Raw genomic sequence first — 21,952 nt, forward strand, 5'->3', positions numbered from 1 at the left:
AATCTCCATCAGATGACACTCCTAGGACATTATGTTAGACAATAAATGCATTTTTAGTTCTATCAAGTTCATATTTATATCCAAAAACAGCGGTTTACTATGGCGATGATGTTCAGGAAATCGTTTCCCTCCAATAACCGGCAGTCAAGTCAGCACCACAAATTAAATAATTAAAATTAGAAAACATTGGTAAAATATTGTATTGTCATTTAAAGATTTATAGATTTACATCTCTTGAACGCAATCAACTTGCCAGATTTAAAAATAACCTTACTGGGAAATCACACTTTGCAATAATCTGAGCACTGCGCCCAGAAAAATACGCTTTGCTATACAGACAAACGGCCATGTTGGAGAGATCTAAAATCGAAAATACTATGTAAATAATCCATTACCTTTGATTCTCTTCATCAGATGTCACTTCCAGGAATCCCAGGTCCATAACGAATGTAGTTTTGTTCAAAAAAGCTCATCATTTACGTCCAAAAAGCTCCGTGTTGTTAGCACATGATCGAAGCCAGCCGGACTTCTCGTCATGAACGAGTGGAAAAAATATATTTACGTTCGTTCAAACATGTCAAACGTTGTATAGCATAAATCATTAGTGCCTTTTTTAACCAGAACATGAATAATATTCAAGGTGGACGAATGCATTCTCTTTTATAACGTATTGGAACGAGGGTACCCAACATGACCTCTATACTCACAGACACCATTCAAACAGTTTTAGAAACTTTAGAGTGTTTTCTATCCATATATAATAAGTATATGCATATTCTAGTTACTGGGTAGGATTAGTAACCAGATTAAATCGGGTACATTTTTTTATCCCAGCCGTGCAAATACTGCCCCCTAGCCCTAACAGGTTAAATATAAATACAGGTTGTGTTTACAATGGTGTTTGTTCCTCACTGGTTGCACTTTTCTTGTGGTAACAGGTCACAAATTGTGCTGCTGTGATGGCACACTGTGATATTTCACCCAATAGATATGGGAGTTTATCAAAATTGGATTTGTTTTTTTGAAATCTTTGTGGATCTGTGTAATCTGAGGGAAAAATGTGCCTCTAATATGGTCATACATTTGGCAGGAGGTTAGGAAGTGCAGCTCAGTTTCCACCTCATTTTGTCGGCAGTGTGCACATAGCATGTCTTCTCTTGCCTACGGCGGCCTTTCTCAATAGCAAGGCTACGCTCACTGAGTCTGTACATAGTCAAAGCTTTCCTTAATTTTGGGTCAGTCACAGTGGTCAGGTATTCTAAATTCCAAATAGCATTCTAGTTTGCTCAGTTTTTTTGTTAATTCTTTCCAATGTGTCAAGTAATTATCTTTTTGTTTTCTCATGATTTGGTTGGGTCTAATTGTGTTGCTGTCCTGGGGCTCTGTGGGGTCTGTTTGTGTTTGTGAACAGAGCCCCAGGACCAGCTCGCTTAGGGGTCTCTTCTCCAGGTTCATCTCTCTGTAGGTGATGGCTTTGTTATGGAAGGTTTGGGATTATATTCCTTTTAGGTGGTTGTAGAATTGAATTGTTCTTTCATGGATTAGCGGGTATCGGCCTAATTCTGCTCTGCATGCATTCTTTGGTGTTTTACGTTGTACTCCGAGGATATTTTTGCATAATTCTACATGCAGAGTCTCAATTTGGTGTTTGTCCCATATTGTGAATTCTTGTTTGGTGAGCGGATCCCAGACCTCACAACCATAAAGGGCAATGGGTTCTATAACTGATTCAAGTATTATTTGCTATATTCTAATTGATATGACGCATTTCATGTTCCTTTTGATGGCATAGAAGGCCCTTCTTGCCTTGTCTCTCAGATCGTTAGTTACATGTGGCACTGATGTTTAGGCCGAGGTATGTATAGTTTTTTGTGTGCTCTAGGGCAACGGTGTCTAGATGGAATTTGTATTTGTGGTCCTGACAACTGGACCTTTTTTGGAACACCATTATTTTTGTCTTACTGAGATTTACTGTCAGGGCCCAGGTCTGACAGAATCTGTGCAGAAGATCTAGGTGCTGCTGTAGGCCCTCCTTGGTTGGGGACAGAAGCACCAGATCATCAGCAAACAGTATTCATTTGACTTCAGATTCTAGTAGGGTGAGGTCGGGTGCTGTAGACTATTCTAGTGCCCCTTTCTCTCTCTCTGTCTCTCTCTCTCAATTCAATTTCAATATTTATTTGAAGGGTTTTATTGGCATGGGAAACATGTTTACATTGCCAAAGCAAGTGAAATAGATAATAAACAGCAGTGAAATAAACAATACAAATATTAACAGTAAACATTACTCACAAACGTTCCAAAAGAATAAAGACATTTCAAAAGTCATATTATGTGCAAGTACTTGAAGTACAAAAGGGAAAATAAATAAACATAAATATAGGTTGTATTTACAATGGTGTTTGTTCTTCATTGGTTGCCCTTTTCTTGTGGCAACAGGTCACAAATCTTCCTACTGTGATCGTACACTGTGGTATTTCACCCAATAGATATGGGAGCCAGGTCTCTCTCTTTTTCTCTCTGTCTCTCTCTCTCTCTCTCTCTCTCTCTTTCGCTCTTAACCTCTCTCTCTCGCTCTCTTCTACTTTTCTCTCTCTCTCTCTCTCGCTCTCGCTCTCTCTCTCTCTCTCTCTCTGTTTCGCTCTTAACCTCTCTCTCGCTCTCTTCTACTTTTATATCTCTCTCTCTCTCTCTCTCCTCTCTCTCTTTTGCTCACTCTCTCTGACTCAATGTTTATAGGAATTCATCACAATATTGCCCCAGTGTCTTTAGATTGGGGACTAACATCTGTCTGAGATAAATGTATTGTCAAGCGTGACAAAGAATCTCATAAAATGGTGTGTCCCAAATGTCACCCTATTCCCTATGGGCCCTAGTCAAAGGTAGTGCACTATAAAGGGAATAGAATGTTATGTGGGACACATGAACTTGTTGCTGTTCTCTGTCTCTCTTCAGGGGATGTGGTATTCAACATTGACATCTTTATTGATTACTAATCAATGACAGCACCTCTCGTCAGTGTGTTTTTGATTTGTGTGAAAACTCTTGGTATGAAGTCACACTAATGATCTGTCTCTTAACAGTTAAACGAGTTTGACTGAGATAATCAGAGAGACAATATACTTTGATTAAAAAAAAACTATTTTACATACTGTACTTATTTATCATTATTCATGATATAAGTTTCTCTTAAAAGTCTTTCAATATTTGTTTGGTGGCATAGTTGTTTTGTCAGTTTGTGTACAAATCTATTTTATTTAAATATATTGATCTGGTCATACACAATCAATATTATTTAGCTGTGCATTCTGGGTTGTTTTTTTCACTGTGTGTTTTGTTTTGCTCTCCAATTCTAGACCAAACCAAGAAGAGGCAACGAAGCGTCAGTGTTGTTGAGTCATGAGAGAGGAGATGAGAGGAGGAGCAGCCTTCCACCCTGTTGCTTTGTAGTTACGGGTCCATTTCAATCTAAAAATACTCAAACATGTTCCAGTCTTTAAACATTGAACAAAAAGCTGATTCGATTGTCTTGGTTGTGCCAGCATTTGGCAATATTTAATCATCTCTTTTGAAATTGTTTTAAGGAATTCAATAGGAACATTTTGTCATGCATGGATTTTAGACTAGAGAGAGCATTCACAAACACACTCACACTGAATCACACAGTATCACAAACACACTCACACTGAATCACACGATATCACTGAATCACACTATCACTGATTCACACTGTATCAATGCAGCACACTGTATCACAGAAACACACTGTATCACTGAAACACACTGTATCACAGAAACACACTGTATCACAGAAACACACTGTATCACAGAAACACACTGTATCACAGCAACACACTGTATCACTGAAACACACTGTATCACAGCAACACACTGTATCACAGCAACACACTGTATCACAGCAACACACTGTATCAAACGTTTTTTTTAGCAATTCAATAGCGGAATTTTGCTATGTAAGACAAACAGCTTCAAAAGAGAGTATTTACAAACACTCACACGCACAATCAAATGACAGGAGGAGGAGGAGGCTGAGGAGGAGGACGAGGAAGAGGAGGAGTCAGATTCAGAGCCTGTTGATTCTCATGTCTCTGTTTTCTAGCTATAATGGTACATAGTAGGACTACTGTTATAACTATAATGGTACATAGTAGGACTACTGTTATAACTATAATGGTACATAGTAGGACTACTGTTATAACTATAATGGTAAACGGTAGGACTACTGTTCTAACTATAATGGTACATAGTAGAACTACTGTTATAACTATAATGGTACATAGTAGGACTACTGTTATAACTATAATGGTAAACGGTAGGACTACTGTTCTAACTATAATGGTACATGGTAGGACTACTGTTATAACTATAATGGTAAACGGTAGTACTACTGTTCTAACTATAATGGTACATAGTAGGACTACTGTTATAACTATAATGGTAAACGGTAGGACTACTGTTCTAACTATAATGGTACATGGTAGGACTACTGTTATAACTATAATGGTACATAGTAGGACTACTGTTATAACTATAATGGTACATAGTAGGACTACTGTTATAACTATAATGGTAAACGGTAGGACTACTGTTATAACTATAATGGTACATAGTAGGACTACTGTTATAACTATAATGGTACATTGTAGGACTACTGTTATAATTATAATGGTAAACGGTAGGACTACTGTTCTAACTGTAATGGTACATGGTAGGACAGTCGTTCTAGCTATAATGGTACATGGTAGGACAGTCCTTCTAGCTATAATGGTAAACGGTAGGACTACTGTTCTAACTTTAATGGTACATGGTAGGACAGTCGTTCTAGCTATAATGGTAAACGGTAGGACTACTGTTCTAACTTTAATGGTACATGGTAGGACAGTCGTTCTAGCTATAATGATAAACGGTAGGACTACTGTTCTAACTTTAATGGTACATGGTAGGACAGTCGTTCTAGCTATAATGGTAAACGGTAGGACTACTGTTCTAACTATAATGGTACATGGTAGGACTACTGTTCTAACTATAATGGTACATGGTAGGACTACTGTTCTAACTATAATGGTACATGGTAGGACTACTGTTCTAACTATAATGGTACATGGTAGGACTACTGTTCTAACTATAATGGTACATGGTAGGACTACAGTACTTCTCAGCTTTTGATCTGCTATTTTTGTTCATAATATATGCTGCTGTGTTGGGCGACACATTATCCCTGTCACGTACTAGTCAAACAAAGAAATACATAAAGCAGCGCTGTAGGATAATGTACAGAATGTTATTTAAAAGCATTGTCTCTCCGAAGGGACTAGGTAAGCTGGGATGTAGCTTGTCTGTGTGAGTTTTCAGGCACCTGAGTCATTGTTGTTTCTGGAAGGCCTGTTCTCAGGGATTCCACCCACTGGCAGAGAGAGGAGAGAGCAGAGATAACAGCATCACACTCTCTAAACCTCTCCCTCACACACGCACACACGCACACACACACACACACACACACACACACACACACATCACCCCACACTGCTGTTCATTCACATACACACCACCCCATACCAGGGTTTCCATTTATTCCAGTATATATATTCTTAAAGCATGTAAGTAAAGTTATCATTAACCTTCCACTTTACAATTTCAGCTGGAGGCAGAACGCATTTTAAAAACATACTTTACTGTTTGAAACCTGAATATTTTACTTTATATTATGAGGCATGTATTACCTTGCTTGAAAATCAGACCACAGAAAAGTGAAGTGAAGGCAATTATTTCAAGTTTGGGAATGCATACAGAATATGTTGACGTGTCAGTTATGATTTTCATATGTGGATTTTCATGGAACCGTTTCATTTCAATAATAACATTTTTGTTTCTCAAAATCATTGTCACATGGTTAATCATTAAAAAAAAATATATATATATATATATATATATATATTAAAATATACAAGTTAAAATGAAACTAATGAGAAAGCACGGCTAAATAGCCTAAATGAGCCTAAATGAGCGCATTTAACTTAGAAATGTCCAATGCAGCCATTGGTCTATTACTTCCATTATCAACAAAGTAAAAATAGTCTACACTAAGTAAAATACATAGGCCTAAAGATGAAAATATACTGATGAAAATTCTGGTTCTTTTCATCACATTCATCTCTCTACTCAGCCTGTCTTCCTCCCTTTCTATCTGTCTTGACTTGAGTTATTGCTACTGAAGTGTGCAACGTTAGATCAAATCAATCAACTGGATCCGTGCCCAAGCTGTTTTTAGCGAACTTGCAAACATCGTGTCAAATAGTTTCCCGCACCAGTGAGCTCGGGACATTGCAACAGACATCTGTTCTCGCGCAAGGGGACAGAAATGTACAGTTGAAGTCGGAAGTTTACATACAACTTAGCCAAATACATTTAAACTCAGTTTTTCACAATTCCTGACATTTAATCCTAGTAAAAATTCCTTGTCTTAGGTCAGTTAGGATCACCACTTTATTTTAAGAAAGTGAAATGTCAGAAAAATAGAAGAGAGAATGATTTATTTCAGCTTTTATTTCTTTCATCACATTTCCATTGGGTCAGAAGTTTACATACACTCAATTAGTATTTGGTAGCATTGCCTTTAAATTGTTTAACTTGGGTCAAATGTTTCAGGTTGCCTTCAACAAGCTTCCCACAATAAGTTGGGTGAATTTTGGCCCATTCCTCCTGACAGAGCTGGTGTAACTGAGTCAGGTTTGTAGACCTCCTTGCTCGCACACACTTTTTCAGTTCTGCCAACAGATTTTCTATAGGGTTGAGGTCAGGGCTTTGTGATGGCCACTCCAATACCTTGACTTTGTTGTCCTTAAGCAATTTTGCCACAACTTTGAAAATATGCTTGGGGTCATTGTCCATTTGGAAGACCCATTTGCGACCAAGCTTTATCTTCCTGACTGATGTCTTGAGATGTTGCTTCAATATATCCACATAATGTTCCTTCCTCATGATGCCATCTATTTTGTGAAGTGCACCAGTCCCTCCTGCAGCAAAGCACCCCCACAACATGATGCTGCCACCCCCATGCTTCATGGTTGGGATGGTGTTCTTGTGCTTGCAAGCCTCCCCATTATTCCTCCAAACATAACGATGGTCATTATGGCCAAACAGTTCTATTTTTGTTTCATCCGACCAGAGGACATTTCTCCAAAAAGTACGATCTTTGTCCCCATGTGCAGTTGCAAACCGTAGTCTGGCTTTTTTGTGACGGTTTTGGAGCAGTGGCTTCTTCCTTAAAGAGTGGCCTTTCAGGTTATGTCGATATAGGACTCCTATTACTATGGATATAGACTTTTGTACCTGTTTCCTCCAGCATCTTCACAAGGTCCTTTGCTGTTGTTCTGGGATTGATTTGCACTTTTCGCACGTTCATCTCTAGGAGACAGAATGCGTCTCCTTCCTGAGCAGTATGACAGCTGTGTGGTCCCATGGTGTTTATACTTGCATACTATCATTTGTACAGATGAACATGGTACCTTCAGGCATTTGGAACTTGCTCCCAAGGATGGATCAGACTTGTGGAGGTCTACAATTTTCTTTCTGAGGTCTTGGCTGATTTCTTTTGAATTTCCCATGATGTCAAGCCAAGAGGCACTGAGTTTGAAGGTAATCCACAGGTACACCTCCAATTGTCAAATGATGTCAATTAGCCTATCAGAAGCTTCTAAAGCCATGACATTATTTTCTGGAATTTTCCAAGCTATTTAAAGGCACAGTCAACTTAGTGTATGTAAACTTCTGACCCACTGGAATTGTGATACAGTGAATAATAAGTGAAATAATCTGTCTGTAAACAAATGTTGGGAAAATTAGTTGTGTGACGCACAAAGTAGATGTCCTAACCGACTTGCCAAAACTATAGTTTGTTAAAAATACATTTGTGGAGTGGTTGAAAAACGAGTTTTATTGACTCCAACGTAAGTGTATGTAAACTTCCGACTTCAACTGTGTTTTTAGGACTTTTCCACTGAATACATGGGATCATCAGATGATGATATTTTGCTCTCCACACCGAGGCTTGGTGATTATCGAGGGGGGAGATTGTTGGAATGATTTTTCAAATAGGCCTACTGTGAGGAACTATTAGGCTATCATTCACAATGGATGTTAAAAAAAAAACATAAATAGACTTCCTTGACTTAATGCATGAGGTGAAGAAAAAAATGACTAAGAAGCCAAGCGCATTACTGGTGGACCTGTTGACTAAGACAATTAAGCACTACGGCCCTAGGAGGTGTGGTATATGGCCAATTTACCATGGCTAAGGGCTATTCTTAACCCTCGACCAACGCTGAGTGCCTGGACACAGCCCTTAGTTGTGGTATATTGGCCATATATCACAACCTCCCGAGCTGCCTTATTGCTATTATAAACTGGCTACCAACATAATTAGAGCAGTAAAAATACATGTTTTGGCATACCTGTGGTATACGGTCGGATATACCACGGCTGTCAGCCAATCAGCATTCAGGCTCAAACCACCCAACTAAAACATCCCAAATTGGCCACTTTCCTACATTTGTAAGTAGCAGCCAGCAGGCAAGTTAAGCTACTTGTTTCTGAGTGTTCAGGCACTATTTGTTTACATGGACCTACTCCAAACAAAATAATATATATATTTTTTTGACAACTCGTAAATGATGGTCAGGAAATAAACTGTAGTGTAGCACGTTGTGAACTCTGCAAACAACGTTTCCACTCCGAGAATGAAAATGGTGAATGACTTTAGGCCTGATTAGTAATACGATGCATTAACGGAAATGAATGTAGCCTAACCAAATGACTAGAATTAACAGTTATGGTACATTCACTATTGGTGACATATGCTAAAAAGAAACAATCAAAGAGCAAACAATTCACGTAAAACAATGAATGCCGCAACAACAACAAAAATTGTCGGGAGACAGCTGTGTTGATTCTGGAGAGCTGAGCCGTATATATTCTGGAGAGAGACCTGCCTAGGCTATCCCCCCTTCTTCTTTAAATTATACTCAAGACATATTACTCTCCTGTTCTATCGGTTGTCACATCAACTTTCTTTCGTTGTCCAGGACCCAACTGCATAATCGTCATCAACGCCACCCATCCTAGTTGTTGCATCATTAGATTCACCCTCTAAGTTTCCAAATAGAGATTTCTATCCCTGCCATATATCCATTTTTTTTTAGAATGGTGTTTACCCTTTTTTCCTGCAAATTGCATTTTTGAAAATTATGTTTTATTGGCTGCTTCATTACAGGAGTTGCATGTTTTGTTAAAATGTATTATCATAATCTAAATGTGATTTCTGTCATTCTGTTCACCGTGGGTGGATGCCCTAATGGGTTACACACCCAATGTGTACGTGTCCGGTAAATTTCTCACATGGCCAGTAAAATTAAGATCTTCCCTGTCACGTTTCCTAATGGAAAATTCTACCCCATACCCCAGCCAGGTCACCAATGATACAAGTCAATATTTAACGCCCATCCATGTCTGAGGACGTTGGGAGATGACGTGGAAACAGGCCTCTAGGGGCCACAGTGAGAGCTGTCACCTTCAAGTTGGTTTGGGTTTTGCTGGGATGTTGTGGACTGGGATGGTGGATGGGGGTAAGCATCTGCCTATGGTTGCAAGTTTCGAATCCAGTGCTAGAAAGTTGTTTTTCAGATGTTTGTTTTAAGCCCATCACAAACCTTAACCCAAACCTTATCACAAACCTTAACCCAAACCTTAACCCAAACCTTATCCCAAACCTTATCCCAAACCTTATCCCAAACCTTATCCCAAACCTTAACCAAAACCTTATCCCAAACCTTATCACAAACCATAACCCAAACCTTAAACCAAACCTTAAACCAAATCTTAACCCAAACTTTATCCCAAACCTTAACCCAAACCTTAACCAAAACCTTATCCCAAACCTTAACCCAAACCTTAACCATTTGGTTTTAATGCCTAAACTTAACCTTAAACACTTCAACATTTCACGTGTTAGAAATGTGGATAAACGTCTAATTCCGACGTGAGACTTTGAGAGCTAGTTGGATATAAAATACACACACCACCCCATACACACTGCTACACACACACACATACACACCACCCCATACACACACACACCACCCCATACACACTGCTGTACACACACACACACCACCCCATACACACTGCTATACACACCACCCCATACACACTGCTGTACACACTGGCCCATACACAGCGTAGTACACACACACACACACACACACACACACACACACACAAAGACCTTCTAAATATACCACACCATTCAAAACCAGTTTAGGCACCTGCCACAGACAGACAGAGCAGAAAAGAGGATTGGCCAACCAACATGGTCTGGTGTTAGCTGCTTTCAGAGATATGCCTGTGTGTGTGTGTGTGTGTGCGTGTTTGTGTGTGTGTGTGTGTAAGCCCCTTTCATGTTGCAGATAATGACAACCACGCTCACGGAGGATACTTATGCACGCCATAATCCCCCCCCCCCCCTTTAATCACCACAGTGGTAGCATTAGGAGTGTGTGTATGTGATTGTTCCCATGACAATGCTGACTGCAGTGTGAAATCTCTTGTTTCTCTACTATCTGTTATGTGGCGGAATGTCAGTATGGAGGGTTGTCTGATGTGAGAGGGTGGGTGGGTACTGAGGTACGTCTGTGACTTGTCAGTGGGTGGGTGGGTGGGTACTGAGGTACGTCTGTGACTTGTCAGTGGGTGGGTGGGTACTGAGGTACGTCTGTGACTTAACTAGGCAAGTCAGTTAAGATCAATTTCTTATTTACAATGACTTATTTACAATGTGCACCAGGGAACAGTGGGTTAACTGCCTTGTTCAGGGGAAGAACAACAGATTTTTTACCTTGTCAGCTCGGGGATTCAATCCAGTAACATTTTGGTTACTGGCCCAGTGGTCTGTGTCTATTTGTCAATAACAGCTGGTGCACAAAATCTAATATTGAGGAGGTCTCAAGGTTCTGCTCGCCTGAGGTTGAGTATCTCATGATAAGCTGTAGACCATAATATTTACCAAGAGAGTTTTCATATATATTTTTCATAGCCTTCTATTTACCATCACAAACCGATGCTGGCACTAAGACCATACTCAACGAGCTTTATAAGGCCATAAGCAAACAAGAAAATGCTCACCCAGAGGCAGAACTCCTAGTGGCCGGGGACTTTAATGCAGGCAAACTTAAATCCATTTTAACTCATTTCTACCAGCATGTCACATGTGCAACCAGAGAAGAAAAAAAACTCTAGACCATCTTCACTCCACAAACAGAGACGCACACAAAGCTCTCCCCCGCCCTCCATTTGGCAAATCTGACAATAACTATATCCTCCTGATTCCTGCTTACAAGCAAAAACTAAAGCAGGAAGTAACAGTGACTCACGCAGTACGGTAGTGGTCAGATGACGCAGATGCTAAGCTACAGGACTGTTTTGCTAGCACAGACTAGAATATGTTCCGGGAGTCTTCCAATAGCATCAGTCACTGGCTTCATCAATAAGTGAATCGATGACGTCGTCTCCACAGTCCCAACGGTGACTGCCCGTACATACCCGAATCCAGAAGCCATGGATTACAGGCAACATCCACACTGAGCTAAAAGGTTAAAGCTGCCGCTTCAAGGAGCGGGACTCTAACCCAGAAGCTTATAAGAAATCCCGCCACGCCCTATGACGAACCATCAAACAGGCAAAGCGTCTATACAGGACTAAGATTGAATCCTACTATACCGGCTCCAAAGCTCGTCGGATGTGGCAGGGCTTGCAAACTATTACAGAATACAAAGGGTAGCACATCAGCGAGCTGCCCAGCGACACGATCCTACCAGATGAGCTAAAATACCTCTATGTGCGCTTCGAGGCAAGCAACACTGAACCATGCATGACAGCATCAGCTGTTCCGTACGACTGTGTGATCACGCTCTCCGTAGCTGATGTGAGTAAGACCTTTAAAACAGGTCAACATTCACAAGGCCGCAGGACCAGACAGATTACCATGGCCGTGTACTACGAGCATGTGCTGACCAACTGGCAAGTGTCTTCACTGACATTTTCAACCTCTCCCAGACTGAGTCTGTAATACCAACATGTTTCAAGCAGACCACCATAGTCCCTGTGCCCAAGAACACTAAGGTAACCTGCCTAAATGACTACCGACCCATAGCACTAACGTCTGTAGCCATGAAATGCTTTGAAAGGCTGGTCATGGCTCACATCAACACCATTATCCCAGAAACCCTAGACCCACTCCAATTTGCATACTGTCCCAACAGATCCACAGATGATGCAATCTCTATTGCACTCTACACTGCCCTTTGCCACCTGGACAAAAGGAACACCTATGTGAGAATGCTGTTCATTGACTACTTCTCAGCATTCACCACCAAAGTGCACTCAAAGCTCATCACTAAGCTAAGGAGACCTGGCAGTGTGGTGCCAGGATAACAACCTCTCCCTCAACGTGAACAAGACAAAGGAGATGATTGTGGACTACAAGAAAAGGAGGGCCGGGCACACCCTCATTCGACAGGGCTGTAGTGGAGCAGCTTGAGAGCTTCAAGTTTCCTTGGTGTCCACATCACCAACAAACTATCATGGTCCAAACACACTAAGACAGTTATGAAGAGGACACAACAATGCCTCAAGAGACTAAAAATATTTGGCAGCTTAACAGCCAGCTTCTACCCCCAAGCCATAAGACTCCTGAACAGCTAATCAAATGGCCACCCAGACTATTTGCATTGACCCCCCCCCCCCCACACGCATTACCTTAATTACCTCGACTAACCTGTGCCCCCGCACATTAGTCTGTACCGGTACCCCCTGTATATAGCCTCCACATTGACTCTGTACCATAACACCCTGTACATATCCTCCACATTGACTATGTACCTGTACCCCCTGTATATAGCCTCCACATTGACTCTGTACCGGTATCCCCTGTATATAGCCTCCACATTGACTCTGTACCGGTATCCCCTGTATATAGCCTCCACATTGACTCTGTACCGGTATCCCCTGTATATAGCCTCCACATTGACTCTGTACCGGTACCCCCTGTATATAGCCTCCACATTGACTCTGTACCGGTACCCCCTGTATATAGCCTCCACATTGACTCTGTACCGGTACCCCCTGTATATAGCCTCCACATTGACTCTGTACCGGTATCCCCTGTATATAGCCTCCACATTGACTCTGTACCGGTACCCCCCTGTATATAGCCTCCACATTGACTCTGTACCCCCTGTATATAGCCTCCACATTGACTCTGTACCGGTACCCCCTGTATATAGCCTCCACATTGACTCTGTACCGGTATCCCCTGTATATAGCCTCCACATTGACTCTGTACCGGTACCCCCTGTATATAACCTCCACATTGACTCTGTACTGGTACCCCCTGCATATAGCCTCCACATTGACTCTGTACCGGTACCCCCTGTATATAACCTCCACATTGACTCTGTACTGGTACCCCCTGTATATAGCCTCCACATTGACTCTGTACCGGTACCCCCTGTATAAAGCCTCGTTAATGTTATCTATTGTTGCTCTTTAATTAATTTCTTCTTTTTATATTTTGTTATGTTTGATTTATTTTTTACTTCTGTTTATTTTTGTAAATACTTTAACACTTATTTTTCTTAAAACTGCCATTGTTGATTAAAGGCTTGTCAGTCAGCATTTCACTGTAAGGTTGTTGTAGTATTTGGAGCATGTGACAAATAAAATGTGATTTGATTTGCCAAACGACTGAGAAAGAAAAACATTTTCAAGTTTTAAGAAAAGAAAATCATCTCCTTTTGTTTTTATTTTAAATTACATCCCGGAATATTTACATGTTATCATCTCACAAGACGTACAGTAGGTAGGGCATCCCAACCTTAATGTAAATCCAACATAAAATGCAAGTCATTTTTTATCTTTTTTTTTTTTTATTCTTTTTTTTTAATATCACAATACTCAGAGATAACATGACCACCCTGGTATTGAAGAATGCTCAGAAACATCCTGTTAAAACCTCTTAGTTACGTACACGGAAATGTTTAGCCTATCAGTTTAAGAGTTGTTACATAGATGGAGATCATCAGCCAATAAGGTTTAGAGTTGGGAGAAACAACAGCATCAACATTAATGGTAAACCCTATTCGACATATTGGACAATACCTGGTTCACTAAAGAGCCACATAAAACACATCATACAGAACAGAACACAAATCATTTATCAGCAGATTTATCAGCAGTGAAGAGTTTTCCTCAACAACAAAAAAGATAAACAAACAATAATATGGTGTCCATATTAGGACATCTTCAGTCTCAGGTGGAGTTGAATGTCCTAATATGGACACTGTAAAAACAAACAAAACTACCTATAACATCTCTCAGTAGTAGTTGACAGTGTTTGGCATCAGAACAATGTGCAAGCACTAATATTGTATAATGTGATCTTAAAGGATTCCACAGAGCAGAGACAGATCTATCATAGATCCCTTTCCTGCAGTCAAATGACCCAGTGGCCTCATGGGTGGAATGTTATTAATATGTATCATAAATTAATAAATAATTAACATTATTTAAAGAAACCCGATGAAAGTACGGGGTTTCTACGTCTTAAAACAGTTTTGCAAAATTTCAGTCTTCTGGGATGTATACTGTATAAAGTGTATTATTGAGATGCAAACTCAAAATGTAATACATTTCAACTCTATATCTGATATGGTACAGGTGGCTTCTTTATTTTAAGCCCAGAACCATGTGTGTGAGGTGTTTACTTTAGGTTCAAAGTAGATTTGTTTAAGACTACCAAGAAATACTCTGTGTGACCCTGATTCAGCCACACTGCAGTAAAATCAATGGCTCTGCAACAGTTGGGACCAAACAGTTGCCATGGGAACGTACTGTAAAAGGGGTGGGAGGTTGAAAGGTCGAAGGTCATGTAATTGTAGGAGCAACCAGGTGTAAATAGTGAGTTCAGTTCATTAGGTAATGAATGAGGCGAGTGTTAACGGCCCAGAACAACAAAAGTTTCTAGGAAATCAATTAAAACATGGTGGGCTGTTATCTGGGACTGCCACCCAGGATGTGTATGTATGTGTGTATGTGTATGTGTGTGTGTGTGTATGTGTGTGTGTGTGTGAGCGTGCATGGCCTCAGTGTCTAGTCTAATGAAGAAGAAGTCTCTCTGTGTGTCTATTGATAATGGTCAGACATAATTAGCCTATTGGCGAGACAATGCCCACAGCAGTTGAAAAAGACAGTTCAAACAACATGTCTACCGACTGCAAATGTAAATACAACTGGAAACACCCGTCATTTTAGGAAACAGGTTATTATTGGCATGGTAGCACTACGGTAGATAGCAAAATAGTGACTGCTAACTAACTGTAAACAATTTTAGTTTGGATAATTGAGAGGGGAAACAATTCACTTACAGTATTTACCGTTAATTAGCCAGCGCAAATCTCCTTGCTAGCAAGCACGACGGTGTCTCTCAAACGTCAAGCTGTATACACAATGTTGACTTTTTTAACGTTTTCTGATGTCTCCACTTTCCAAGCGTTTCCACTTTCCAAGCGTATAGCCTTCTGGCTACTGCTGCTGAGTTCTAATGGGAGCCATTATAGCAAAACACTTCCCAGCCTTTTTCCCTCAGGAGCCAAATCCACACGGTTCAGTCTTTATTAGTGATACTGAAATCGTTTTCTCCTTTTAATATCTCCTATGGCATATGGGAGGGAGGCGGCTGTAATTTTTACAGTGTTGGGTTTCAACGCTTCACTGTTCACACTCTGCCTGGGTCCTGGAAAGGCATTTATTGAATACCTGTACTTTACTGTATCACAACACTGAGTTAGACCTCAGAGACCAGAGAGTTGAATTTACACTGGCCCCAGAGACCAGAGAGTTGAGTTTACACTGGTCCCAGAGACCAGAGAGTTGAGTTTACACTGGTCCCAGAGACCAGAGAGTTGAATTTACACTGGCCCCAGAGACCAAAGAGTTGAATTTACACTGGTCCCAGAGACCAGAGAGTTGAGTTTACACTGGTCCCAGAGACCAGAGAGTTGAGTTTACACTGGTCCCAGAGACCAGAGAGTTGAATTTACACTGGTCCCAGAGACCAGAGAGTTGAATTTACACTGGTCCCAGAGACCAGAGAGTTGAATTTACACTGGCCCCAGAGACCAGAGAGTTGAATTTACACTGGCCCCAGAGACCAGAGAGTTGAGTTTACACTGGTCCCAGCGACCAGAGAGTTGAGTTTATGATGCAGATGATAGATTAGTAGACGTTAGTACTAGAGGATGATTTGTCCTGTCCTCATTGAACTGGCGTCTGTGTGGAAGGCGTTTCCCTTTGATGGACTGACATTTATGTAGCTTTAAGGAGGTAAACTTAACTATTGTGCATCATTCTGAAGTTCTCTCTCCCTGGTAACCCCCCCAGTTCACCTGCAGAGAGCAGGAAATTAGCTTTTTCTTCTTTAATTAATATAATTGAATTCATGCCATCGCAGCTGGTTCAGCTAAGAAATACACAAAACAAATCCTTCTTTGATGAAATCTGTCAATGTTTGGATGCAGCTTTTTCTTTGTTGTCATTATCCTTTTTTTCTTCAATGAAAAGACAAACTGCAATTAAACACTTCTGAGTTTGTTGACAATAGTCCCAAAAGTCTCCTTATTGAAGATGAAAACGCGCCATTGGCCAGACAGAAACGTTAAAGTTCTGAAAGGCAGAAAGCAATAGGGGTCTGTTATATGACATCACCATGAATCTCTCTCTCTCTCTCTCTCTCTCTCTCTCTCTCTCTCTCTCATCTCAGACGAGAGAGAGAGAGAGAGGAGCAGACGGGCGGAGGCTTCATGTTGACAGAGAACCACCCAGCAGTAGGCCTTAGAACCAGGCCCATTGAAGAAACATTTGATGGTAAATTAACAGAGATAGTCAGTTAGTAGCAGGGGCTCCAAATAATCAAAATGTTCAAACCTGGTTCGGATGGCATACAGATAGAGAATTCAAGGACGTTTTTATAGTCCTCTCAGTGAGACCTCCAGACACTGCGGTCCCTTGAAGTCCCTCCGTCTGCTAAAGTCTCAGTAATTGCAAACAATGTTTTTTGCTGTCTGATCCCTCCCCACCCATCTCTGTTTCTGTAATGGTCTGTAGAATGTTGAAGTAACAAAGCAAAGTTCAAACACCCTACAGGGGGGAAAGGCGAACAGAACAGGACAGCACAACTGAAACTGTGTTCCTCTTTACCTCACTTCAGATAACTTTTCCCAGAGAAAACAGTGTCTGTGTTCTCTCTGTCCTAGTTTCCCCTTGCTCTTCTCCTCCTCCTCCTCTCCCCTTCATGCCTAGCTCCTCTTTGTTCCTTCATCTAATCTTTGCTGCCTGTAGGGAGGCTGAAGGGAGGAGGATAGAGAGATGAAGGGATGAGGGAGAAAGATAGAGGAACGTATTCCATGTCAGCAGTGCTGTTATGTTACGGGAGGAGGGCAGTTCAAACCATTCCCTGGCAGTAGCAGTGTGTCCATTGAGAAGGGGTGGTTCATCACTGCTCTCCTGTTGTTCCCCTGGTAGTCTGAGAGAAGGCTGGACAGATAGAGGGATGGTGGAAGAAAAAAATAATGATGCCCCCCCTAAACCTTTCCCTGGCAGTAGCAGTCTTCCATTACCGGTAGGACCAGTTCCCCCTGGCGCTGCTATATGTGACCTGGTTTGGAGAGGTAGGCGATGAGTGCCACCACCACCCCCACGTAGACGCCTGTCCCGATGGTGATGGAGAGGGCTGCCAGGAACAAAGCCCTTCGTGATGCGATGCTCGCCAGCGGGAAGTCGCCCTTCGTCACCGCCTTGCTGGTCTGGTGGAAGGGAAGAGATAAGAAAGAAAGAAAGAAAGAGAGAAAGAAAGAAAGAAAGAGAGAAAGAAAGAAGAGAGAGAGAGAGAGAGAGAGAGAGGGAGAGAGGGTGGAAGGGAGGGAGGGAAGGAATGAGAGAGACAGAGAGAGAGAGAGAGAGAGAGAGAGAGAGAAATTACAGAGAAAGGAATGAAGGAAGACTGATGTGACATCTATGCTAATATGGCTAAAATGTGATATCTAGGTAGCTAACCAACAACTGTAATGATGTATTTGAGAGACAAGTGCTTATGTTTAAGTTTTTTTTAATAAACATTGGAGACTGAATACAGTTTACATGTTATCAACAATCTAAGCCAACAGTCTTTGCCCCATAGTTGCGCATGCATTGGTTTTGTTGCTAAACAACCAACCCGTCTTTTGTAGCCTACTAAATAGTTTTTTTGCTGTATGCGATCCCATAGGCAGCATGGTTTATAATACACATTTAACAGGTTGAACAGACAATTGATCTTTGACATTAAGTATGTTATATTTTGTTGTTGTTGAGTAGCCCAGACAATGTTTCAGAATACGCGAGCTGTCCAGCGTGTAGGTTGGGGGGAAAAGTTGATGTAAAACATTGTTGAATTCCAACGTTCTACTGATAGTTCCACAACAATTCGCAGTAGTTTTTTTTTTTTGCCATAGTTTTCTCTTTCAGAAACTGTCACAGTCTTTTACAGCATAAGTTACAGCAAAATATTACTTATTTTTTTGCTAATACCTCCAAAAACATTTGATTGTCATTGCTCTTTCTTTGAGAAACTACTTCATTCCAATAGTACCCAATTATACAGCGTTATTGTGACCATAAAAGATGAACGGAAGGTGTTTTCCAGGCAGAGTTATGATGCTCGTTTTTTACACAGTTTTACCACGGGTCTGATTAATAACGGGGAAAACATGGGGTATGTGTGGCGTGCAACAAGTTTATAAATCTCTATATTTTTATACGGACGTATTATTTTCAGAAATAGACAGATATTGAGATTGAAATGAACAGAACGGTTACAAAATGAGGTCCATGCTCACTAAAGCCTGTCAGATAAATACACTTTTTGGTATAACTAAAGAGGAATTGTTAACCATGAGGTAACAGTGGGTCACGGTCAAGCTACGGGGCCTAGATTTTATATTTCCCTAAGTACTGTCATAGAAAGTGAAGGTGGTTTTGGGCAGCTGATTTTGCTGAAGTATATTCCAGTACCTCAAAATACACAAAAATACACATATTGTCAGAAACTGGGTTATAAAAACACTGATGTCATCAAACCTTGTCCTGTCAATCTCATGTACTGTAGCTACATTGCTGATAAAACCAATAACTACAATAAGAAGATATGTTGTATTTTTTTTGGTCCAAAATATATTCTGTCAATCTCCTTTTGCATGGTAATGTAGAGTAAACATATTGTACCCAAAAAAGCTTTCTTGCTTATGATCAGCATCGCAGCTACCAGCTCTGTTTTCTGTCTTATGGTTCACAAAGCAGGCTCTAGCCTGGACTCAGCTGCTTCAGAAAAACACAGAGGGAGATCTAGCCTGGACTCAGCTGCTTCAGAAAAACACAGAGGGAGATCTAGCCTGGACTCAGCTGCTTCAGAAAAACACAGAGGGAGATCTAGCCTGGACTCAGCTGCTTCAGAAAAACACAGAGGGAGCTCTAGCCTGGACTCAGCTGCTTCAGAAAAACACAGAGGGAGCTCTAGCCTGGACTCAGCTGCTTCAGAAAAACACAGAGGGAGATGACTGCAGTGAAACAGGCATCTGCTGCATAACAAACACACAGATGGAGCCTTTTCAACATTTTAACAATTATTTTTTCCTACCCCCCCCATTTATTATTTTTGTTTCCTGTATGCAGAGAAGTTTTCAGGAGACAGCACTTCAAAAATAAAAATAAAGATACCTTGCTATACAGCTAGAGGAAGCAAAGCAACAGCCGGAATACCAAATCAAACAAACAGAAAAATATATTCAAGACAACCATTAGTTTCCATGCCAACAAAGTGAGTATTGGAACAATGGCACATTTACTGTGGTCTTATGGGAAATTAGCTTCGGAAGCCATTTCTTAATAAAGAGGAGAAAAATACAGTTCTATGTTGTTCATATTGTGACCCCGCTTTTAGGGTCTTATGGGTAACGAGTCAAACACTTCCAACCCTGTTATTTCATCTCTTTAATAAAGCCGTCTATTAAACAGCCTGTAATTGATTAATCAATCCGTAGCTCGGCTTCAGATGAATAATAATGTCACAGCGTTGAGCTGGTCTCCCTGTGGACAGATTTACAGGGCTGAGTGTCAGCCTTAGAGGGATGGAGTGAATGGACAGAGTGTGTGAGTGTGTGTGTGTGTGTGTGTGTATGAAAGTGTGACTTCTGTGTATGTGTGTATGAAATTCTGTGTGAGTGTGTGTGTGTGTTTGTACATCTGTGTCCTTGTGTGTGTGACTAGTGAATATGAGTGTCTCTGTGAGTAACGCAGCAATTTTTCTCCATTGTCCTTGAATCCCCTTGAGAAGTAAATGGTTGAAGCCTTACAGCTTTATCTCTACAACCTTGACTGAATTATTGAAATGTGGCGTCACAGTCAGAGAAAGAGAGACAGACAGAGAGACAGACAGACAGACAGAGAGACAGACAGACAGACAGACAGACAGACAGACAGACAGACAGACAGACAGACAGACAGACAGACAGACAGACAGACAGACAGACAGACAGACAGACAGACAGACAGACAGACAGACAGACAGAGCGAGCGAGCGAGCGAGCGAGATAGCATCTGAGACTTAGCTGGGTGCTTACTGACTTGGACAGTGTTGGAAACATTTTAAAATCCCTCCCTCCCTCCCTCCACCTGTTTCTCTCTCCTCCTTTCCCTCTCTCCCAGCCTCCCTTATCTCCCTCCCTCATTCTGTACAAACACTTTCTCTTACAAAAACACCACAACAACATAATCTGTCCTAATCTTATGAAGTCACAAAAATCCATTAACTGTAATTTGTTAGATTATTATGACTCCTGAGTTTGTTTAGACCCAGCCTTTATTATGATTCAGAGTTTATTAGCGAGATAAACTCTTTAGGTATCTTATTTGCATTTTCAAAACATAAATGACTGCCTCTAAACTTGGCAGCACAGATGGTTAATTCAGAGGCTGTGTTTTATAAAGCTGAAGGCAGCATTTATCACTATCTGTGCAAACAAAGCACAAGCGCCTATTAGGGCCAAGTATTGAAGGTAATTTACTTCCCTATCTAAAGCTCAGAGCTGCTTCTCTCTCCCCGGATACTCATGTTATTCACTGTGTTATCAGCCTCAATATTTGTGGAGAGTGGTGACCCATAACGACTCATAACGATGCATAAAGACTCATAACAACCCGTAACAGCTCATAACGACCCACAACGACTCATAACGGCCCATAATGACCCACAACGACTCACAAAAACCCACAACTACCCACAACGACTCATAACGACCCATACCAACGCATAACTACTTATAACAACTCATAGTGTAAAATAACAACTTTAAAGTTAGTGAAGTTAAGGAAGAAAATAGTAGGTTGTTAGACAAGATGTAGCTGGCCGGGCTTCAGGCTGAGGGGGGAAACATTGGCATAGATGGGATTTTCTCTCTCATTGAGCAGCTACTACTCTACTACTGCTACATCATTACAGAAAAATACTATAGATTCTAACCCTTAGACTGGACTCCTGAGGTAGAAACATTTCTGTTACTCTGTGTTACTAAAGTCAAGTTTGTTTCTTACTACTGTTTCTCTGTGTGTTAGAGATGTCCACTTCTACTGACAGACACACTCTGGCCCTTCCTGGGAGGCCCAGCTCTATGTCAAACCTCACCTGACCTTCTAATCCCGGACCAACACCATCAACCCTCCAGTCCTCTGACAGTCTTGTAGTTCTATAACATCAAGCCTCCAGTCCTCTGACAGTCTTATAGTTCTATAACAT

At 41.0% G+C, this 21,952-nt stretch overlaps 1 protein-coding gene across 1 annotated transcript in view; it reads right to left on the reverse strand.

Moving 5' to 3' along the window:
• Positions 1–13,275: 13,275 nt before the first annotated feature.
• LOC106571079 (synapse differentiation-inducing gene protein 1-like) overlaps positions 13,276–21,952 on the reverse strand; it is a 101,989-nt gene continuing 93,312 nt past the window's right edge. Inside the window, exon 4 of the mRNA XM_014143746.3 lies at positions 13,276–17,930. Coding sequence (XP_013999221.1) covers positions 17,772–17,930 — 159 coding nt within the window. The 3' untranslated portion in view covers positions 13,276–17,771. The remainder of the gene's footprint in view (positions 17,931–21,952) is intronic.

This window comes from Salmo salar, chromosome 15 (assembly GCF_965601325.2).
Source record: "Salmo salar chromosome 15, fSalSal1, whole genome shotgun sequence".
In the NCBI taxonomy this organism is placed as follows: Eukaryota; Metazoa; Chordata; class Actinopteri; order Salmoniformes; family Salmonidae; genus Salmo; species Salmo salar.